This window comes from Globicephala melas, chromosome 12 (assembly GCF_963455315.2).
Source record: "Globicephala melas chromosome 12, mGloMel1.2, whole genome shotgun sequence".
Classification (NCBI taxonomy): domain Eukaryota; kingdom Metazoa; phylum Chordata; class Mammalia; order Artiodactyla; family Delphinidae; genus Globicephala; species Globicephala melas.
Window position 1 is genome coordinate 55,830,764 of NC_083325.1, and position 17,207 is coordinate 55,847,970.

A 17,207-nucleotide genomic window follows, 5' to 3' on the forward strand; every position below is an offset into this window, starting at 1 on the left:
GGCTCTTAACACCCGTGCAATGTGTGACTGGTAAAGAGAAAATGTGTCTTCCTCCCCCTCCTCCCAGTGCCATGGGTAATCTCAGTAAACACGTTAATTAGGGACTTAGGATGGAATAAGAAAATGCGGTAGGAGCCCTGCGGCACCCGCTCCCCACCCCAGGGAGACAGCAGGGGGCGAGTGCTTCCATCCCCAGAGCCCCCAACTCATCCCAGCTTCCAGCATCAAGTCCACCATTTACATGGCCATTTATGTGTCCAGTCGACCCCCAGAGGGATTTGGACCAGCATAGCCCCATTCCAGGGCATCACTGTGGCCAGAGGAGCTAGCACTGGCTCCAGAGCTACACTCAGACTCAGGTCCAAACTGCTGCTCCAGGACTAACTGTGTGACTTTAGGCAAGTTGCTTCACTCTCTGAGCCTCAGTTTCCCTTTTTTCTTTTCTGCAGAATGGGGCTCATAATATTTTTGGAGGTTGTCACAAAGATTTCTGATAATGTACAGGCATACCTAAGAGATATTGCAGGTTCGGTTCCAGACCACTGAAAGAGAGCAAATATTGCAATAAAGTGAGTCACATGAATTTTTTGGTTTCCCACTACATGTAAAAGTTATGTTTACACTATACTGTAGTCTATTAAGTGTGCAATAGCATTATGTCTAAAAACAGTATACATACCTTAACTTAGAAATAATACTGTTGGGAAAATGGCACCAATAGATTTGCTCAATGCAGGGTTGCCACAAACCTTCAATTAAAAAAAGAAACGCAGTATCTGGGAAGCGCAATAAAGCGCAGCACAATAAAACACAGCCTGTCCGTATAGGAAAGTGCTCGCCCAGCCCCTAGGATGCAGTGAATGGGTAGTTCTCCTTACCTGGCTGATGGGTCCCTGAATTGTCCGCTAAGCATCTCAGCCAGCCTCCTGCCCTCAAGCCAGACACCAACTGTTACGTCCTGGGTACTTTGGTCATCACTTTAATGTCAAGGTATGATCCTCATGTGTCCCCAGCCCTTTTATCTGTGGCCTGTGTCAGGGGAGGCTGGGGCCTCATGCGAGAGTGACCAAGGTGCTCATGAACCCTGAGGCCTTCAGGAAGTTCCTCAGGTTTCCTGGTCAGAACTCAGGCCAAAGACCTGGAAGAGGGACTGGGGAGGGTCCAAGCCTGTCTGCTGTCCTTTGCCACAGGTGTTTTACCAGCTGGAAGGCGACATGCTTCTCCAAGTCCTGGAGCAAGGGAGACACCGGGATGTGGTCATTCGGCAGGGAGAGGTAAGGCTGGGCCCCAGAACAGGACCCCAGCATGTCCCCTCTCCTGGCTTTTGTGGTGGTCTTGTGCTCCCAGCCTCTTCCTGCCCTCCTACCTGCCCAGCCTGCCTCGGCCCCGTCCTCAGGCACTTCCTCCTCAAGGCTGTCCATCTCAGCACAGCCTGACATCTCCTCTAGTTCCCGGGTGGAGGCTTGGAAGAGAGGGGGCTGGGCTGGACTGTGGTCAGCTGGGGAGGCCTGGGACGTTGCAGCACTGAGGCCTCCGTGGGGGGCTGGCACCTTGTCCCCACCCCTGCAGATCTTCCTCCTGCCCGCTGGGGTCCCCCACTCTCCACAGAGGTTTGCCAACACAGTGGGGCTAGTGATTGAGCGGAGGCGGCTGAAAACGGAGCTAGATGCACTCAGGTAAATGGGCCTGGTCTGGGGGTCTGGCGCAGAGATGGGAGGGAAGCAGCAGGATCCTAGATAGACCCAAGAAAGCCACTCAGCCACCGAGAGGGTTGGTGGCAATGGGGATCCTGCATTTGCTGGCTGATGGGGAGGGATTGGGATAGGTGGGAGGGTGGGTCTGATGATGCCGGGGAGGCAGGGTGTTCTCTGTGACCGCCTGGGAGCCCATCAGCCTGACACCTTCTGGCTGGGCCCAGAACATGTGGGATCTTAGTTCCCCGACCAGGAATTGAACCCACGCCCCCTGCAGTGGAAGCGTGGAGTCTTAACCACTGGACCGCCAGGGAAGACCCAGAACCTGTGCTTTCTGCACTGAGGTCTGCTGGGGAAGGGCAGGGGGATGGATGCCAAAGTCAAACCCACCTGGCCCAGGGCAGCCCGGAACAGTGCCTCCCACCCCAGAGCTGAGTCTCTGCCAGTGCGCCCCTCTTCTTGTTTCTCTACCCCAGCTCATTCCACACCCAGCACTGACATTTGAATAACACTTACTGTGTGCTGGGCACTGCTTTATGTGTATTTATTCCTTTAACCCTCACAATGATCCTATCCGGTGGGTACCGTTATGTACTTTACAGATGAAGAAACTGGGCCCAGGAAAGTTGAGTTTGCTAGAAAGTGGCCGAGCTGGCATTATAGAGAAATATGAAGTTAGGGCCGGGATAGCCTAGATGGGAGTGTGAGTAAACCAAGGAGGGGACGAATATGGGTGCAGAGATGGGTGCTCTGTTTCTATAGCAGATTTCTAGAACAGAGTTCCCATCGTGTTCCATTCAGTCACCCGATTATTATCCTCTGAAAGGAGGACTCAGCCTGTGGTTCAGGGGGACCCAGATTTTTCCAAAAGCTAAGCTATTTTTTATATTTTTTAACTAAGAAAATTAAAATTTCCCAGCAAGTTACTGAAATCAGAAAACTTTGTTATAATGGACATTTTAAAAATGTCCACATCTTGTGTTATAATGGACATTTTAAAAATTCTTCCCTTTTTTTCTAATTACCAAAGTCATACATGATCAATCTTGAAATCTGGAAAAGTACAAGAAAGCAAAATGAACAAAGTTAAAATGACTTGTCAGGTAAAAGGGAAATTTGATAGCATGTGAATGATATCTCAATAAAACAAAATAAAGAGAAAACAAGCAGAAGAAAGTCATCCCGCCAATCAAAGCTAACAAAGCACTTAGACGTCCATCTCATCTTTCTTCTCTGCATATCTACACCTTACAACATTGCAGTCTTATTGCAAGCATGGGTTTCAGTTTTGTTTTTTTTTTTTACATAAAAAAACTCATGAGTATCTCTCATGCTATTCAATGCTTTGCAAAAAAACGCCATGTTAATGACTGCATACTAATCTACTGCAGAATAGTCTGTTGTAGAAATAGCTGCCTGGCCTTAAATTCGAAAATAAATTGTTGACATGGGGCTTTATATGGGGAGTCTTCAGTGATGGAGAGGACGGCGTCTTCAGTAACACTTTTACAGCAAATTCAATAACAGATTTCATCTGGCTGCTTTTGACCTTTAATAAAAGCCAGGGGCTCAACATTAAAATGCCACTCTGAAGGCAGTTCCTGGAGGGCATCGAGGTCCAGTTATGAGGCTTTCCAGTGGCCAGCTCCATCCCAGGATAGAACTTAGGGTGTCAGGCAGGGTGGATGCACTGTGTGTCTACAAACCATCGCCCATAAGCAGGACCACTTCTCTTTTTCAGGAGGAGCCGAAGAGCAGAGCTGGCCCGGCTCTGGGAGCTAAGCTTGGGGATTAGGCATTCAGTCAGTAGATGTGCTGCATACACAGGGCCCTGAGGCCCAGCCCCGGTCTGCCCCACGCTCCTCAGGCCAGTGGAGCCGCACGCCAGGCCGGGCTGCGGGCCTGGGTGGGCCTCAGGGAGTCTACTAGAGGCTATGTGTACAGGCGTATGGACCTTCCTCCAGAGAAGAGGCCCAGCGCTTTGCTCCAGTTCTCAGAGCCATCCATGACCCCAGAAGAAGGACCCCCTCATCTGGGGGACGTCTTCAGCACGTGCTCTGACCTAGAGTGCCAGCACACTAGGGCCCGGATCCGGGTCAGCCTCAGCTTCCCCTTTTGGAAAAGCATTTGTCACTGATGCTGTGTTTCTAAGACTGTCTCCAGTCTGCCCTGCTTCTGCCACTTAGAGGCTGTGTAATCCCTGCCAAGTTACCCAGCTTCTCCCTGAACCGCGGAGTTCTATCTACTTTGTAAATGGTCAAGTTTGGGGAACCAGTAAGAGCTATGGGAACGGGGTCGGTAATAGCCCACCCACGTTGGGGCCACACGGGGGCTCCTGGGAGAGCCGAGTGTGGGTGAGCGTGCATCGGCCACTAGGTTGCGCTAACAGGATGAAGCAGGCCGTCAGCTCTGTAGGGCCAGCCTGGGCCCGGCCAATCACAAGCAGAGCCAGGCCCGAGGGAGGCTGCCCTGAGGACGTCCAGGTGGGGAGCTGGGTGCCCACTTTTTGTTCTGGCAGGTACTATGTAGGCGACACCACTGACGTCCTGTTTGAGAAGTGGTTCTACTGCGAGGATCTCGGCACACAGTTGGCCCCCATCATCCAGGAGTGAGCCCCCCAGCCCAGCCCCTGCCCCTCGCTCTCCTGAGGCCCCATGCTCTGGCTGGGGAGAGCAGACCCAGCGCAGCAGTGCTCCTCGGCAGTACCTGCCAGCCTGGAACTATCAAGTCCAGGATTTAGGGAGAAAGTCTGCCCCTCCCCAGGGTGGAAAGCCCCCTGGGGAGGGGAGGGAAAGGATGGTGGCTATACAACAAATTGTGTGAGGGCACCATGAGTGTGTGTGTGGGCTCCTGCACCCCGGAGTGTATGAGTGTGTGTGTGTGTGTGTGTGTGTGTGTGTGTGTGTGTGCACGCGTCTCACTAGCCACTACTCTTCCCCCTTTGTGCCTGCAGGTTCCTTAGCTCTGAGCAGCACAGAACAGGAAAACCCAACCCTGGTAAGGCGACTAGGAACCATCTTTCTCCCCTTCCCCCTCCCTCCTTTTCCGGAGGAGGGTGGGTCTTGGCTCTGGGTAAGCAGGGAGTCTCCCTTTGAGTGCTCTGCCCTGTACCCCAGGCACAAGAGGATGGCACCAAATAGTACCCCCCATGGCTGCTTGGTCCTTGAGCTGGAGCCAGAGCCCATTCCAGCCATTGGGAGCTGGGACCCCTGGGAACTGGGCCCTCTGGGGCGGGGCCGGTGGGGCCAGAGGACGCTGACCACAGCTGTGCTGTGGGTGCAGACCAGCTGCTCAAGGAACCGCCATTCCCCCTGAGCACACGGTCCATCATGGAGCCCATGTCGCTGGAGGCCTGGCTGGCTGGCCACCGCAAGGAGCTGCACGCTGGCATACCCCTCAGCCTGTTTGGAGACACCTATGAGACCCAGGTAACATAGCCCTGGGCCACCCAGGGCATCTGCCCAGCAGCCCCGGGAGATGGGAACTAATTACACATGGACACACACACACACACACACACACACTCACATGCCAGTCTTGGAGGTTGTGGACACAAGCATAGGTCTTCTTGTTTCCTCCCTGACTCTGAGAATGATGGCTTTGCTGTGAGTGGAAGCCCATGGAGGTTATGTGGTCCCCAGCAATCTTTCTTTGCCTTCGGAGTAGGGGGTTGCCGCATCCACTGAGAGATTCCTGGGGGTCTGGGGTCATCTCCCTGCCAGGATTTCCTGGGCCTTTGGCCAATCATAGCCTTGGCAGCCAGAAGGGAAAGAGATATTTGGGGGTGAGGGTTCGGTGGAGAGTTGCACAGAGAGAGACCCAAACAAGGCTTGCCTCCTTCCATTCAACATTTATTGAGTGCCTATTATGTTTCAGGCTTTAGTAGGAAAATAAGATAGAGTCACTGTCTCAGAGAGTGTATGGTCTAGTAAATGGAGAAGTTAATCAACAATTGCCACGATCATGTGATACATTCTTTGGTAGAGAAGCTACAGGAAGCCACAGGAGGATAAAGGAAGAACCAAGCTGTGAGGGAAGTCAGGGATGACTTCCTGGAGGAGGTGATATATAGGCTGAGTTTTAAAGCTATTGTAGGAGTTTGCAAAAGGAAGAAAGGGAGATGGAGAGCCCATTCCAGGTGAAGGAGAAGCCTGAGCAAAGGCATGGAGGCTTGAAACAGGCTGACATTGCAAACAGCTGATGTTGGGGAACCAGGACAGGGGAGTGGGGGCAGCAGATACAATTGGTAGATGGCCAAAGTAGCAGGCAGTGCCCACATGCTAGCAGCTCTCCTGGGCTGGGCAAGGTGCAAGGATGAATCCTGGAAACAAGAGAGCTTCACCCAAGTGCTGAAGCGGGGAGCAGGGGGCTGACCAGGCTACAGTGGTGTTTCAGAAAGATCACTGTAGCCTGAGTGAGGACTGGATCAGGAGGGCAAGTGTGGCAACAAGGAGACCTGACAGGAGGCTCACGTTCACTTGTGCTTTACCGTTTGCCACTGGTACATCCCTTGGAGTTTGAATTAGATACCCCCGTGGAGGGATGATCACTGGATGCAAACCTGCCCTAAAAGGCCCAGCCAGCCGAGCCCTGAGCTTACACAGGGCTGTAAGAGCCGGCGCGCCCCACCACGCCCCTCCCACCCCATTCTTTCACACCCGTCCTTCTCCCTGCTTCAGTTCACTCCAGCCAACATCTACTGAGTCCCACCCACTCTGGGCCGCTGGGAGCGTGGCCTGCACAGCAGCTGTGGGTTCCAGCTGATGCAGGTCAGAGTTGCTCGGCCTCCCTCTCGCTCTCATTCATCCTCTCCCACCTCCCTCCTCCTCCTCCTTAGGCCAGACTCCTAACCTCTCACGAGGAAGGGAGGTGGGCATCCTCTGGGGAGTTCATGCGTGTGTGCTACGTGCATCTGCACTGAGCCGTGTACACACACGTGCCTCGTGTGCCCCTGGTAGGCGTGCCTCCACATGGGTCAGCAGTAGTTGTGTCGTGCATCCGAGGGGCCAGAAATGTACGTGGATGTGGAGGGCAGGCACGTGTGATCCCCAACAGCAGGTGGCCAGGGGGCCCTGTGGCCTGGGCAGCCTTCCTCTCCAAGGCCAGCTGTCTGCTCCGCACCTGGAAATGAGGCTGTGTTGCGGGCCCCATCCCTGCCCCACGCAGGCCTGGTGTCTCGGGGCCAGGTTCAAGGCCATCTCCCACGTGGGGCAGGATGTGCCGGAAAGCTCCGTGTCACTTCCCCGCAGGTGATGGTCTGTGGACAAGGCAGCAGCGAAGGCCAGAGACAGGACGTGGACGTGTGGCTGTGGCAGTTGGCAAGTGGGCCCGGGGGTGGGGCGGGAGGGGCACAGCCTCCTGCCTGCCCGTGAGGACCAGGCTGCTCCTGGGGTGTCCACAGCCCGGACCGGCTCCCGGGCCTCCTTGCCAAGGCTGACTCAGGGACGCTCGGACAGGTGCCGCAGCCTGACAGCCTCCATTTGTTTCTCCTATTCCTCTTTCCTAGGAGGGCTCCTCGGTTGTGACGATGGAAGGACAGCGCCTGAGCCTGACCCCCAATGACAGCCTCCTGGTGCCAGCTGGGACCGCGTGAGTACCTGGGGAGGATTTACCCCCAACTGTGGGACTGCCCACCTTTCCCTGGGATCCCAGCCTTGTCTGAGCCCCGCCCACCTGCGTCGCCACAGGTACAGCTGGGAACGCGGGCAAGGCTCCACGGCCCTGTCTGTGACTCAGGACCCTGCCCGCAAGAAGTTCCCGGGGTGACCGATCCTCATGCTGCGGGCCCAGAGCTGCCACAGGTGCCCCCGAGTGCCACCCCTGCCAAGTAACTCTCCCAGCCCCACCGCTCCTACGTGCACTGCTGCCGAGTGACTCAGGGTCTCCTAGGCCGGGTCCTGGACATCACTGTCATCCATCCTCCTCCTGTCCTCTCCAGGACTGCCAGGTTCCTGGGGGCCTAGCTCCCCTTCACCCCTAACAGCCTTCAGCCCACTGCCCTGCAGGGTTCTGCTGGGCGGACTGCTCCCTGAGGCCAGGGTCCTCTCCATCCCTCTGTCCACAGGCTCAGCACAGCACTTGCCTGCTACCCAGAAAGTCCTTAGTAAAGGCTTCCTGACAGACGGGCACCTACGGGTCTGCACACACACAGCCTGTGATCTTTGCCAGACACCTGGTGCTCCCATGACTGTGTGCGTGTGCAGGGGGGAGGGAGATCTGGAGCGCTGGGTGACCGTGGACCTTGTGGAGGGTCTGTGATCGGGTCCCCCTGCTTTTAGAGAAGCCCTCATGCTCTGTGTGTGGCGCCTCCATGCGAGCTCCTATGCCTGTCCTGCGGCACAGCTGATGTCCCTCTGCCTCTTTCTCTTTCTCACTTACTCTTTTTACATAACTTTAAAATATAGCATCTGTTGAGGTTTCTCTCCCCAGTAACTGAAGTGACTTGTGCTCATTGTAGAAAACGTAGAAATACTAAAAACACAAAATCCCCCCAGCTGGAGTTAACCACAGTTAATACAGACATTGTGATGAGCCTTCAGAGGGGCGTAAAGCTGTTCAGGAGCTTGGCAGCAGGGGGGGAGGGCTGTCTGGCCTCCTCCCCCTTCTCCCCCCTGCTATGTACAGGCCCCCGTGGGGTCCAGGAGTGCTGGGAGCCCGGGACGCAGCAATGGGTAGAGACGAATCATGCAACCTGCAGAGGGAGATCTGGGCTCGGTTTCATGGGGCTTCAATGAGAAGTTGGTGAGGGGTCGCACGTGGGGGGAACTGAAGCTGGATCTGGATGAAACAGGTCCCTGGGTAGAGTCAGCGCTTCCTCCAGAAAACCTGGGTCTGAACCCTGCCTCCCCCGCCCCAGCCTGCCGGCTCATTGCTTTGATCCCCTCCACTGACAACGGCAAAGGAGACCCTGACTTTGCTGAAAGGACTTCCGGCCCTGAGGGATGTCGGGACCTTCACCCACCTACCGCTCTAGAGGATTTCCTCTCCTACAGGCAATGAAGAAACACCACCAGCCTCCCCCTAAGCTTCCACCAGTTCAGGGCAGTGAGGGCAGAGGCTGGGCGTGTGCTCGGGCTGCAGTGATGTGTTTCTCTGTACAGGAGCTGAGGACAGAACACACAAATGTCTCAGGGAGGCCCCCTGGGCAGGGTGCACGTGGCCACGAGAAGGGCCCCCTAGTGCCAAGCGTGGGCCTAATCCAAGACAGAAAATCACGAAAGTTAGATCTCCCGTTTTTCTGAACACCGACTCTGTGCCAGGGAATTTGCTAGATGTTTTCACATATATGACCTCATTTAATCCTTACAACTCTCCAAGAAGGTGGCAGCACCCCATTTTACAGATGAGGCTCAGAGAGATTTGGAAAGCAGGCAGCTCTGTTTCCAGCCCAGGCTTGTCTGTATTCAAAGCTCAGTCTGGTGGTCCCACCACCCTGCACCCCGTGGTTATGGCCTATCTGCCCTCAGCCTTGGCCAGTGGGAGCCCAGGGCAGTGGAAAGCCCTGGAGGATCTGTGGGAGAGGGGCCAACGGCCACTGCGTCTGAAACCCAGAGACTCAGAGTTGGCAGCACGCAGCGCCCTGCTGACCACAGCCGTTTGGCATGGAGGCAAGGGGGCGGGGCGTGTCAGATCCTGGAGCCTGGAAGCACAGCCTCTCTTGGTGCTGTCCCAGGTTACCAGGAGCCCCGGGCCCTCATCTCTGCCCGCAGGCCTGGTGCCATGGGCTCATGAGAACACCACGCAGAGGGGAGCAGGACTCGTACCTTATCTGAAGCCAGCCACAGCTCCCCACTCCCCTCTCCGCAGGGAGTACTGGGTGATGGCCGGCTAAGTGGGGTGGACAGTGGCAGGGAACCTTGAGGACTCTCAGGATTGTTCTGTTTGTGGGAGAAGCCCCCATGTCCCCAGACCATGGCAGTAGAAACTTGGCAGGGGAGCCCTCTGCCTGTGGGATGTACTTCATCACGGCTGTGGACTTGGGACCATCACAGACTTTGGAAGCATCAGGAATCTGGGAATAACGACAGCAGGCTGGCGGACGTACAGCAGGCTGTTCTCACCAGGCTGTGAGCACGACGGTCAGGGTGTTGACTGGACTCCCGCCTCCCTCTCCCAGGACGATGTCTTGTTGGCTCCACAGTCTCTGCTGCCAGAGCTGGTGGGGGCAGGGAGGCAGCCACCCAGTCTGCGTCTATGATGGGGTGGGAGGGGTCCAGGGTGGTCTGCATGAACTGGAGGGCTCTGAGTTGCCAGGACAAGCTCCTGCCTTCAGGCAGGCCAATGCCTGACCACTCAGGGCTGTGAACACTCTCCCCAACCTCACCCCAGCTGGGCCTTCCTCCCACTTCAGGGTTTCTCTGAGCCTCCACTCACCCTGATGAGCCCTGCATCCTCCTCTGCCAGGGGCAATGCAGATTCCAACGGAGGCCGAGCTTAGAGACCTCACACGCAGGCCACTCGGTATTCGGGGGAGGCGGGGAGGGAGGGAGGGCAGGCTGCAGGGTTCCACTTTGCCTGCAAATAGGAACACAGCATTTCTCAGTGGCTGCGAGGATGCTGAGGAAAACCCCAGGATACTGAGTCATCGCGGTGGCCGGCTGATAGCAAGCACTAATCCTTGAACACTCCCGTGCAGGGGTAGGATGACGGTAGAAACGTCTCTCAGACCCACGGCGCAAGCAGCCCATGGAATTTCATAACCTGAGCTCTCCCTCTCCCCTTCCTTCCCTCTCTCCCTCCTCATTCCCTCCCTCCTCCTCGCCCTCTGCCTTCACCACTGCCTTGGGGTCACCTGGAGAGGCCCCGGCTCCTCCCTGATGGTGTCTGCCTTCCCAGCACCAGTCCTGAGCGTGGAATTTGTCCTGGGCCTGGTGGGGAACAGCCTGGCCTTCTTCCTCTGCTGCTTCCACGCGCGACCCTGGACATCCAACACTGTGTTCCTGGTCAGCCTGGTGGTGGCCGACTTTCTCCTGATCGTCAACCGGCCTCTTCGCGTGGACTACTACTTCCTCCACGAGACCTGGCGCTTCGGGGCCACTGCCTGCAAAGTCAACCTCTTCATGATCGCCACCAACCGCTCAGCGAGCACGGTCTCCATCGCGGCCGTCTCACTCGACCGCTACCTGAAGGTGGTGCGGCTTCAGCACGTGCTGAACCGGGCCTCCGTGTGGGCAGCCGCCCGGGGGGCCGGGTGACTCTGGGGGGGCATCCTGCTCCTCAACGGGCACCTGTTCCCGACCACCCATTCCAGCCACTCCTGCCTCAGTTACCAGCTGGGCACGAGCCCCTCGGCCTCACTCCCCTGGCACCAGGCCCTGTTCGTGCTGGAATTCTTCCTGCCGCTGGCGCTCATCCTCTTTGCCATCATGAACATCATGCTCACCACCTGGCGAGGCCCGGACGTGCGGGCGGGCCCGCGGAGGGCCGTGCGCGTGCTGGCCGCGGTCGTGGCCATCTATGCAGTCTGCATCTTGTGCAGTATCATCTTCGGCAAAGCTTCCATCGTGGCCTTCCGCCTGCACGCCTGCTGCACCCTGGACATCTGCTCGCAGCTCTTCCATGGCTCCCTGGCCTTCACCTACCTCAACAGTGCCCTGGACCCCATGCTCTACTGCTTTTCCAACCCCAACTTCCTCTGCCAGGGCCGGGCCCTGCTGGGCCTCACCCAGGGCTGGCAGGCCTCCGCCAGCGACGAGAGCGCCTACCAGCCCTCTGCCTGGCGCCGTGTGCCCTCTGGGAAGGTGGTGGCCGCAGAGAGGCTGTAGGCAGAGGGGTCGCTGGAGATCTCAGAGGAGGGCTGACCAGGAAGGCCCTCTCAGGACGGGGGCCCTGCTGCGGTACCACAGGAGGGAAGACTGCCAGGCTCTGGGCTGGAGGGACAGGGTCACTCCCTGGACTCTTGCCAGCACAGGGTCCCTCAACCAACCGGACAAGGGACATCTGCAGGAGCCAGGTGGGTGGCAGGGAGAGAAAAGCGTCTTGGCTTGGAGTCGTGTGTCCCAGATGATGTCCCCAAAGCACAGAGCATGATGGCAGGTGGAGACAGGCAGGGGCTCCGGGACTCCAGCTCAGGCAGAGGGCCACACAGCTGCCCTGGCCCGGGCCGGAGCTGGAGGACTGTGAGAGCAGAAGTCTTGCTTTAGAAATTAGACAGCTGCATTTTCTGTCATCTCCAGTTTGTCTTTTTCAATACTAACAAACTTCCTTTTGAAAATGCAAGGCTGCCTCAGCTGTTCTAAGGAAAACCAGTAAGTTACCTTTGGGTCCATCTGGCTCTGGCATCAGGAGGGTTCAAAGCGAGTTCCCCAAGATGAAGGGACACTCTGGGGACAGAAGCAAGAACAGAAGCTCCCACATTGAGCCTGGAGCCCTGGTGTGCCCTTAAAGTCAGAACGCTTCCCTGGGAGAGGTCCTCAGGCTCACGGGATGGGCTGCCCACCTGGATCCCTGGGAGGCCCCTGACTTACTCTCCTGCGGGACCACGTGAGGATCTTCAGCCTGGGAAGTTACCACCTCCATCCAGTTCAGGCTCCTGGCTCGGCTTGGACCCCCTCCCCTGGCTTTCCTCAGCCCCAAGTACGCTTCTCTGGCCCTGGAACCCGTGGTGGCTGCCACCCCACCAGGATAGGATGCTGGATGGGGGCAGGGGTCTCCAGGTCACCAGAGCAAGCTCACCACCCTCCCCCAGGCCCAAAGCCATCTTGCCCATCTCTCCCCCTTCTGTTCTGTTCAATACGCCTTTGTCAGTGTCTGAGACCACCTGGGCTAACACATCTGTTGACCTGGGGCCCCCAGGCACAAGGCGTGCACTGGGCATGAATCAGGGGTTTCTTTGGCGGGGAGAGCGGTTGGCCCTGTTGTCCACAGCCGAAGTCATTGGGGGTGCGTGGCCTTCAAGGCTTCCGAAGGGCTACACAGAAGCCACTAAAGCCCCAAATATGCACCTCCTGAACGCCATGTGTCCCCAGCCCTAGCCGCCTCAGGAGAATGAACATCTGCCCCCAGTAGACATACGTCCTCCCTGCTGCAGGGGACAGAAGGGCCTGGGACTGGTTCCCTACTCATCACCCCAGCCACAGGCCTCTAGGCCTCAGATGCAGGGTCTGACGATGGGGGCCAAAGCCCCTCCCCCCAACTGTTTTAATCCTCTTAGTCCAACCCTCTGATATTGTGGACAGGGATGCCCTCCCTCTGTTAAAAGTCCTCAGGAGCGGTGGCCAAGGCCCAGGAGGGTCACCCACATCCTGGGAGGGAGGCAGATGGGTGCCGTGTGGATGCTGAGGTGGGAGACAGAACATATCAGGCAGAGGGAGGTGGCCTGGGGGACAGGTTGGATGGGTATTAAAACCTGGTGTGTCTCCGGCCATCTTCCCTTTTCTGAAAACTCACCAGCCGCTGTCAGAAACCCACAGAAATACTGAGAACCCAAACCAAGTGATGGAAATGGGTGTGCCGCCCAGGCCCCTCCAAGGGGGCTCCCCAGGTGTCTCTGCCCCACATGGCCCCCTGCTCCAGTCCTCCACTCCGCTGCCGCCTTTTTCTCGCTGGTAGAGCCACTCCTAGGAACTCCCCGCCTCGCCACCCCCTGCTGCCACAGAGGGGAGCGGGCCAACCCTGCGCCAGCCGGACCTGAGATTTGTCATTTCTAAGTCAGACATTCTTATGAGAGGTCCAAGCGCTCCTGGAGGCGGGGCGCTGAGCCCTTTCTCGCGGAGTACCCCCTTCAAGGGGCACTACCGTGTGTGCTGAATGAACACCAGGCACCTTCCCTCTGATACCATCTCTCCCCACGTTTGTACCTGCCTGGCTTCCGAGCAGCTGTAGGGGCAAATGGGGCTCCACGTGCCATTTCCTTGGTCCTCCCTTCCCTGGGCCCTTCCCCTCAACACCGCCACCCCCTGCCCTCTCAGGAGCCGGGCTCACTCTCCCGACCTGACGTCAGGGAAATGACCAGATGGTCCCCGTGGCCTATGTGCACTGCTGTCTCCCCCCCTCGAGAAGTCCCAGGTAGAGGCTGGTCACAGGCTTTGGGCCCACACTCCTAACCCTCCCCGGGATCCTTCTTGCCCCTCAGCTCTCCCCACTGACAAGGCACTCTCTAAAGGGGGTCTGGGTGTCCCCTCATGGGAGAGAAGCGGGGCTTCAGGCTGCCTCCACACTCTCCTTGCATGGAAGGACCGCCTGGTCCTAACCTTGGTCCCAACCCACTGTACCCCTCCCAGGACTTGTTCTCCATGTGTTAAATGGGAACAGTAACCCTGGCCCTTGCTTAACTCCAGGGGTTAGAGATGGAAATAACTGATATGCCAGAGCACTGAGTGAGGAAGGTAGTTATTACGGGGAGGGGGGAGGGGACAAGGGGTGAGCGAGGATGGGGGAGGGGAGGGGAGAGGGCAAACTGTTGAAGTGCAGCGTTTTCTACTGGTGGGAGGGTACTGGCTGTGGTGGTACAAGGTGAGTGGGAGGCGGTTCAAGGCTGAGCAGAGACCCTATTCCCTGCATTTGGCTTCTACATAGCATTTTGGTCCCTGGGACGGGCTGCACTATTCGGTGAACATGTTGGGCAGCACCTCTCTCCCCTTCCTAATGTGACCCGCTGTCCCCTTGAGGGGTGAAAAAACGGCTTCCATGACTTTAACCCAGGGACTCGTGTGCAAGGGGTAGGCAGGCATGGCTGGGCTGACAGGCCTGAAGCCACCAATCATCCAGCATTTGCTGGGCACACACCACGGCCCAGACCCTAAGCCACAGAGTCAGACGATAGGTCTCTGACCTTGAGCGCCGTCAGGCCAAGCCTGGGAGAGACAGACCTGCAAACGGATCAAATGCAGCCCAAGCCAGTGGGATTGCGAGGTAGTAACGCACCGATGACAGCACAAGAGCACAGGGGTTGGAGGGGGGGGTGACAGGGGGCGATGCATGTGAGCCGAGTCTTGGAGGATGAGGAATGTAGCAAAGGGAACGGCATCCCTGGCATAGGGAAGGGCATGAACAAGGGCACAGAGCTGTGAGAAGACTCGGTGTGCAGGGAAGGGTGAGGAGATCACGGAGGCAAGGGAGGAGGAGGCCTAGGGACAGAGTTAGGAGACAGGCAGGAAAGACAGGCTGGGCCCTGCAATCTCAGGAGCCTGGGAGGGTCCTGCAGACAACCCCATAAGGCAGGAAACGGAGTGTGTGTGAGGTTTTTAAGAAGCCGAGGATGATCTGTCTTGCATTGTGATCAGTTACTCTGGGAACAGTGTGGACAGACTGGTGAGGGGTGTGGGAGATGACCTGAGTAGGACCTGAGTAGGAAACGGTCTGTATTCCAAGCAAGGGCAGTGGCAGTCTGCAAAGGTACAGACAGAGAGGCACAGCCCACGTCAAGGAGAGAGGCAACTTTGTGGATGATGGGTGGACACTGACGCATTAAAGAAACAGGTGGTAGAGCAGGTTCATAGGAAAAGATACAGAGTTAAGACAAGTTGGAGGGGCTTGGAGGACGTGCGGGTAAACACGTGCAGCACCACACTTAGGGCTGGAGACTGGATTTCAGAATCTCCCTCTTACTGATGAGAGCTGACCTTATGGGGATGGATGGGGTCACCTGCGGGAGAATGAAGAGGACCAAGAACCATCCTTTAAAAAATCCCCACAAGTAAGGGACACACAAAAGAAGACCCAGTGAAGTGCCCAGAAGAAACCTTTAAGTAGGAAGAAAACCAGGAATGCAACAATAAAAAAGAGCATGGAAGTAAAAAAAAAAAAAAAAAATTAAAAAGAGCCGTCTTTTATGAGGGTGAAAGCCGAACATAAAATACCCAGACAGGGGCCTCCCTGGTGGCGCAGTGGTTGAGAGTCTGCCTGCCGATGCAGGGGACACGGGTTCGTACCCCAGTCCGGGAAGATCCCACATGCCGTGGAGCGGCTGGGCCCGTGAGCCAGGGCCGCTGAGCCTGTGCGCCCGGAGACTGTGCTCCGCAACGGGAGAGGCCACAACAGTGAGAGGCCCGCGTACTGCAAAAAAAAAAAAAAAAAAAAAAACCACCTAGACAGACTGCAGAGTGCCCCATGCAAGAATAAAGCATTCTCAAAAGTCCTAATTGCATGCTGAAGAAAGCTGATGTGAGAACCAAAGTATGTGTCTGACACTGTCTGGTCAAGCATCCTGGACCGACACCCTGGATTAACACTGCATGGTCTGTGCTATTAAAAACAGCTTTTCGGGGACTTCCCTGGTGGCGAAGTGGTTAAGAATCCACCTGCCAATGCAGGGGACACGGGTTCGAGCCCTGGTCCGGGAAGATCCCACATGCCACGGAGCAACTAAGCCTGTGTGCCACAACGACTGAGCCTGCGCTCTAGAGCCTGCGAGCCACAACTACTGAGCCCACGTGCTGCAACTACTGAAGCCCGCGTGCCTGGAGCCCGTGTTCCGCAACAAGAGAAGCCACCACAATGAGAAGCCCGCACACCGCAGCAAAGAGTAGCCCCCGCTGGACGCAACCTGTGAAAACCCGCGCACAGCAACAAAGACCCAACGCAGCCAAAAATAAATAAATAAATTTATAAAATTTAAAAAAACCCCAGCTTTTCAAGAAGTCATAGATTGTTGTTTGTATAAAATTTAATTATATGCAAAACATGTTCTGTATTGGTTGTGGATTCATACATTTGTATTAATTGTATAAAATCATGCGTTGGGATGAGAAACACCAAATTAAGGAACGTGCTTACTTCTGAAATGGAGGGACACGGAAAGGGGGTATGCAGGTGACTACTACTGTATCTGAAATTTATCCCTGTAAAATATCTGGGAAAATGGCTGTAATATCTGAATGTTACTTAGCATTGCTCTGGGTAGAGAATAAAGGGGTCAATGTAATGAAGAGTACAAAGAAAAGTAACATGGGGACAACCGTGTCAAGCGCTCAAGAAAGCTCAAAGAGGATGACCAAAAGTCGTGCTGGATTTGGCATTTAGGAGGTCTCTGGTGACCCTGTGATGGCAATCTCAGTGAGAGGTTGGGGTGGGGGCAGAAGGGAAGCCATATAACCCACTATAATGGGTGGAGGAATTAATGAGATTTGAAGGAATGGAGACAACTCTTCCCTCTTTCAACAGATTTGCTAGTAAAGGGAGATAAGGCTAGCTTCAGATGAAGCTGAGTAGAAGACAGATGTGGTGGTGGTTTGACGGTTCTGTGATGTTGACTGGACGGAGAAGTGTAACAGTATGAGGAGAAGGGAGAGAGGGTGAAGATGAGGAGGGAGGGGAGAGAATGATGACAGAGCAATCATAAACACTCTGTCCCAGGCCCCATGCTAAGCACTTCACACACACTAACTTATTTAGTCCTGTAAGGTAGATACTATGATTCCCATCTTACAAATGAAAAAAACTGAGGCACAGAGAGGTTGAATATCTTGCCCAAGGTCATCCAGTAGTAAGTGGCAGTCTGGCCTGAGTCAGGACACTCTACTGCAAGCTCCTAAGGAGGGTGGGGAGAGGAATGGATCCAACATGTGGGTACCA

At 55.9% G+C, this 17,207-nt stretch overlaps 3 protein-coding genes across 5 annotated transcripts in view; 2 read left to right on the forward strand and 1 right to left on the reverse strand.

The window, feature by feature from the left end:
- HAAO (3-hydroxyanthranilate 3,4-dioxygenase) overlaps positions 1-8,126 on the forward strand; it is a 28,039-nt gene extending 19,913 nt beyond the window's left edge. For 2 of the 3 annotated variants that reach the window (XM_060309942.2, XM_030857814.3), the window contains exons 3-10: positions 1,191-1,274; positions 1,570-1,676; positions 4,213-4,302; positions 4,648-4,691; positions 4,977-5,122; positions 6,944-7,012; positions 7,201-7,283; positions 7,382-8,126. In XM_060309942.2, coding sequence (XP_060165925.1) covers positions 1,191-1,274; positions 1,570-1,676; positions 4,213-4,302; positions 4,648-4,691; positions 4,977-5,122; positions 6,944-7,012; positions 7,201-7,283; positions 7,382-7,460 — 702 coding nt within the window. In that variant the 3' untranslated portion in view covers positions 7,461-8,126. The remainder of the gene's footprint in view (positions 1-1,190; positions 1,275-1,569; positions 1,677-4,212; positions 4,303-4,647; positions 4,692-4,976; positions 5,123-6,943; positions 7,013-7,200; positions 7,284-7,381) is intronic. The other variant, XM_070046897.1, reaches the window with a different exon arrangement.
- The window catches only part of MTA3 (metastasis associated 1 family member 3), a 178,928-nt gene continuing 168,066 nt past the window's right edge, over positions 6,346-17,207 (reverse strand). Inside the window, exons 17-18 of the mRNA XM_060309941.1 lie at positions 10,068-10,208; positions 6,346-9,885 (exon numbers count right to left, since the gene is read on the reverse strand). Coding sequence (XP_060165924.1) covers positions 9,698-9,885; positions 10,068-10,208 — 329 coding nt within the window. The 3' untranslated portion in view covers positions 6,346-9,697. The remainder of the gene's footprint in view (positions 9,886-10,067; positions 10,209-17,207) is intronic.
- OXER1 (oxoeicosanoid receptor 1) lies at positions 10,199-14,016 on the forward strand. The gene is given in 2 exon segments (XM_030857813.2): positions 10,199-10,488; positions 10,491-14,016. Coding segments are annotated over 2 exon segments (1,077 nt in total). The 5' UTR covers positions 10,199-10,379; the 3' UTR covers positions 11,459-14,016.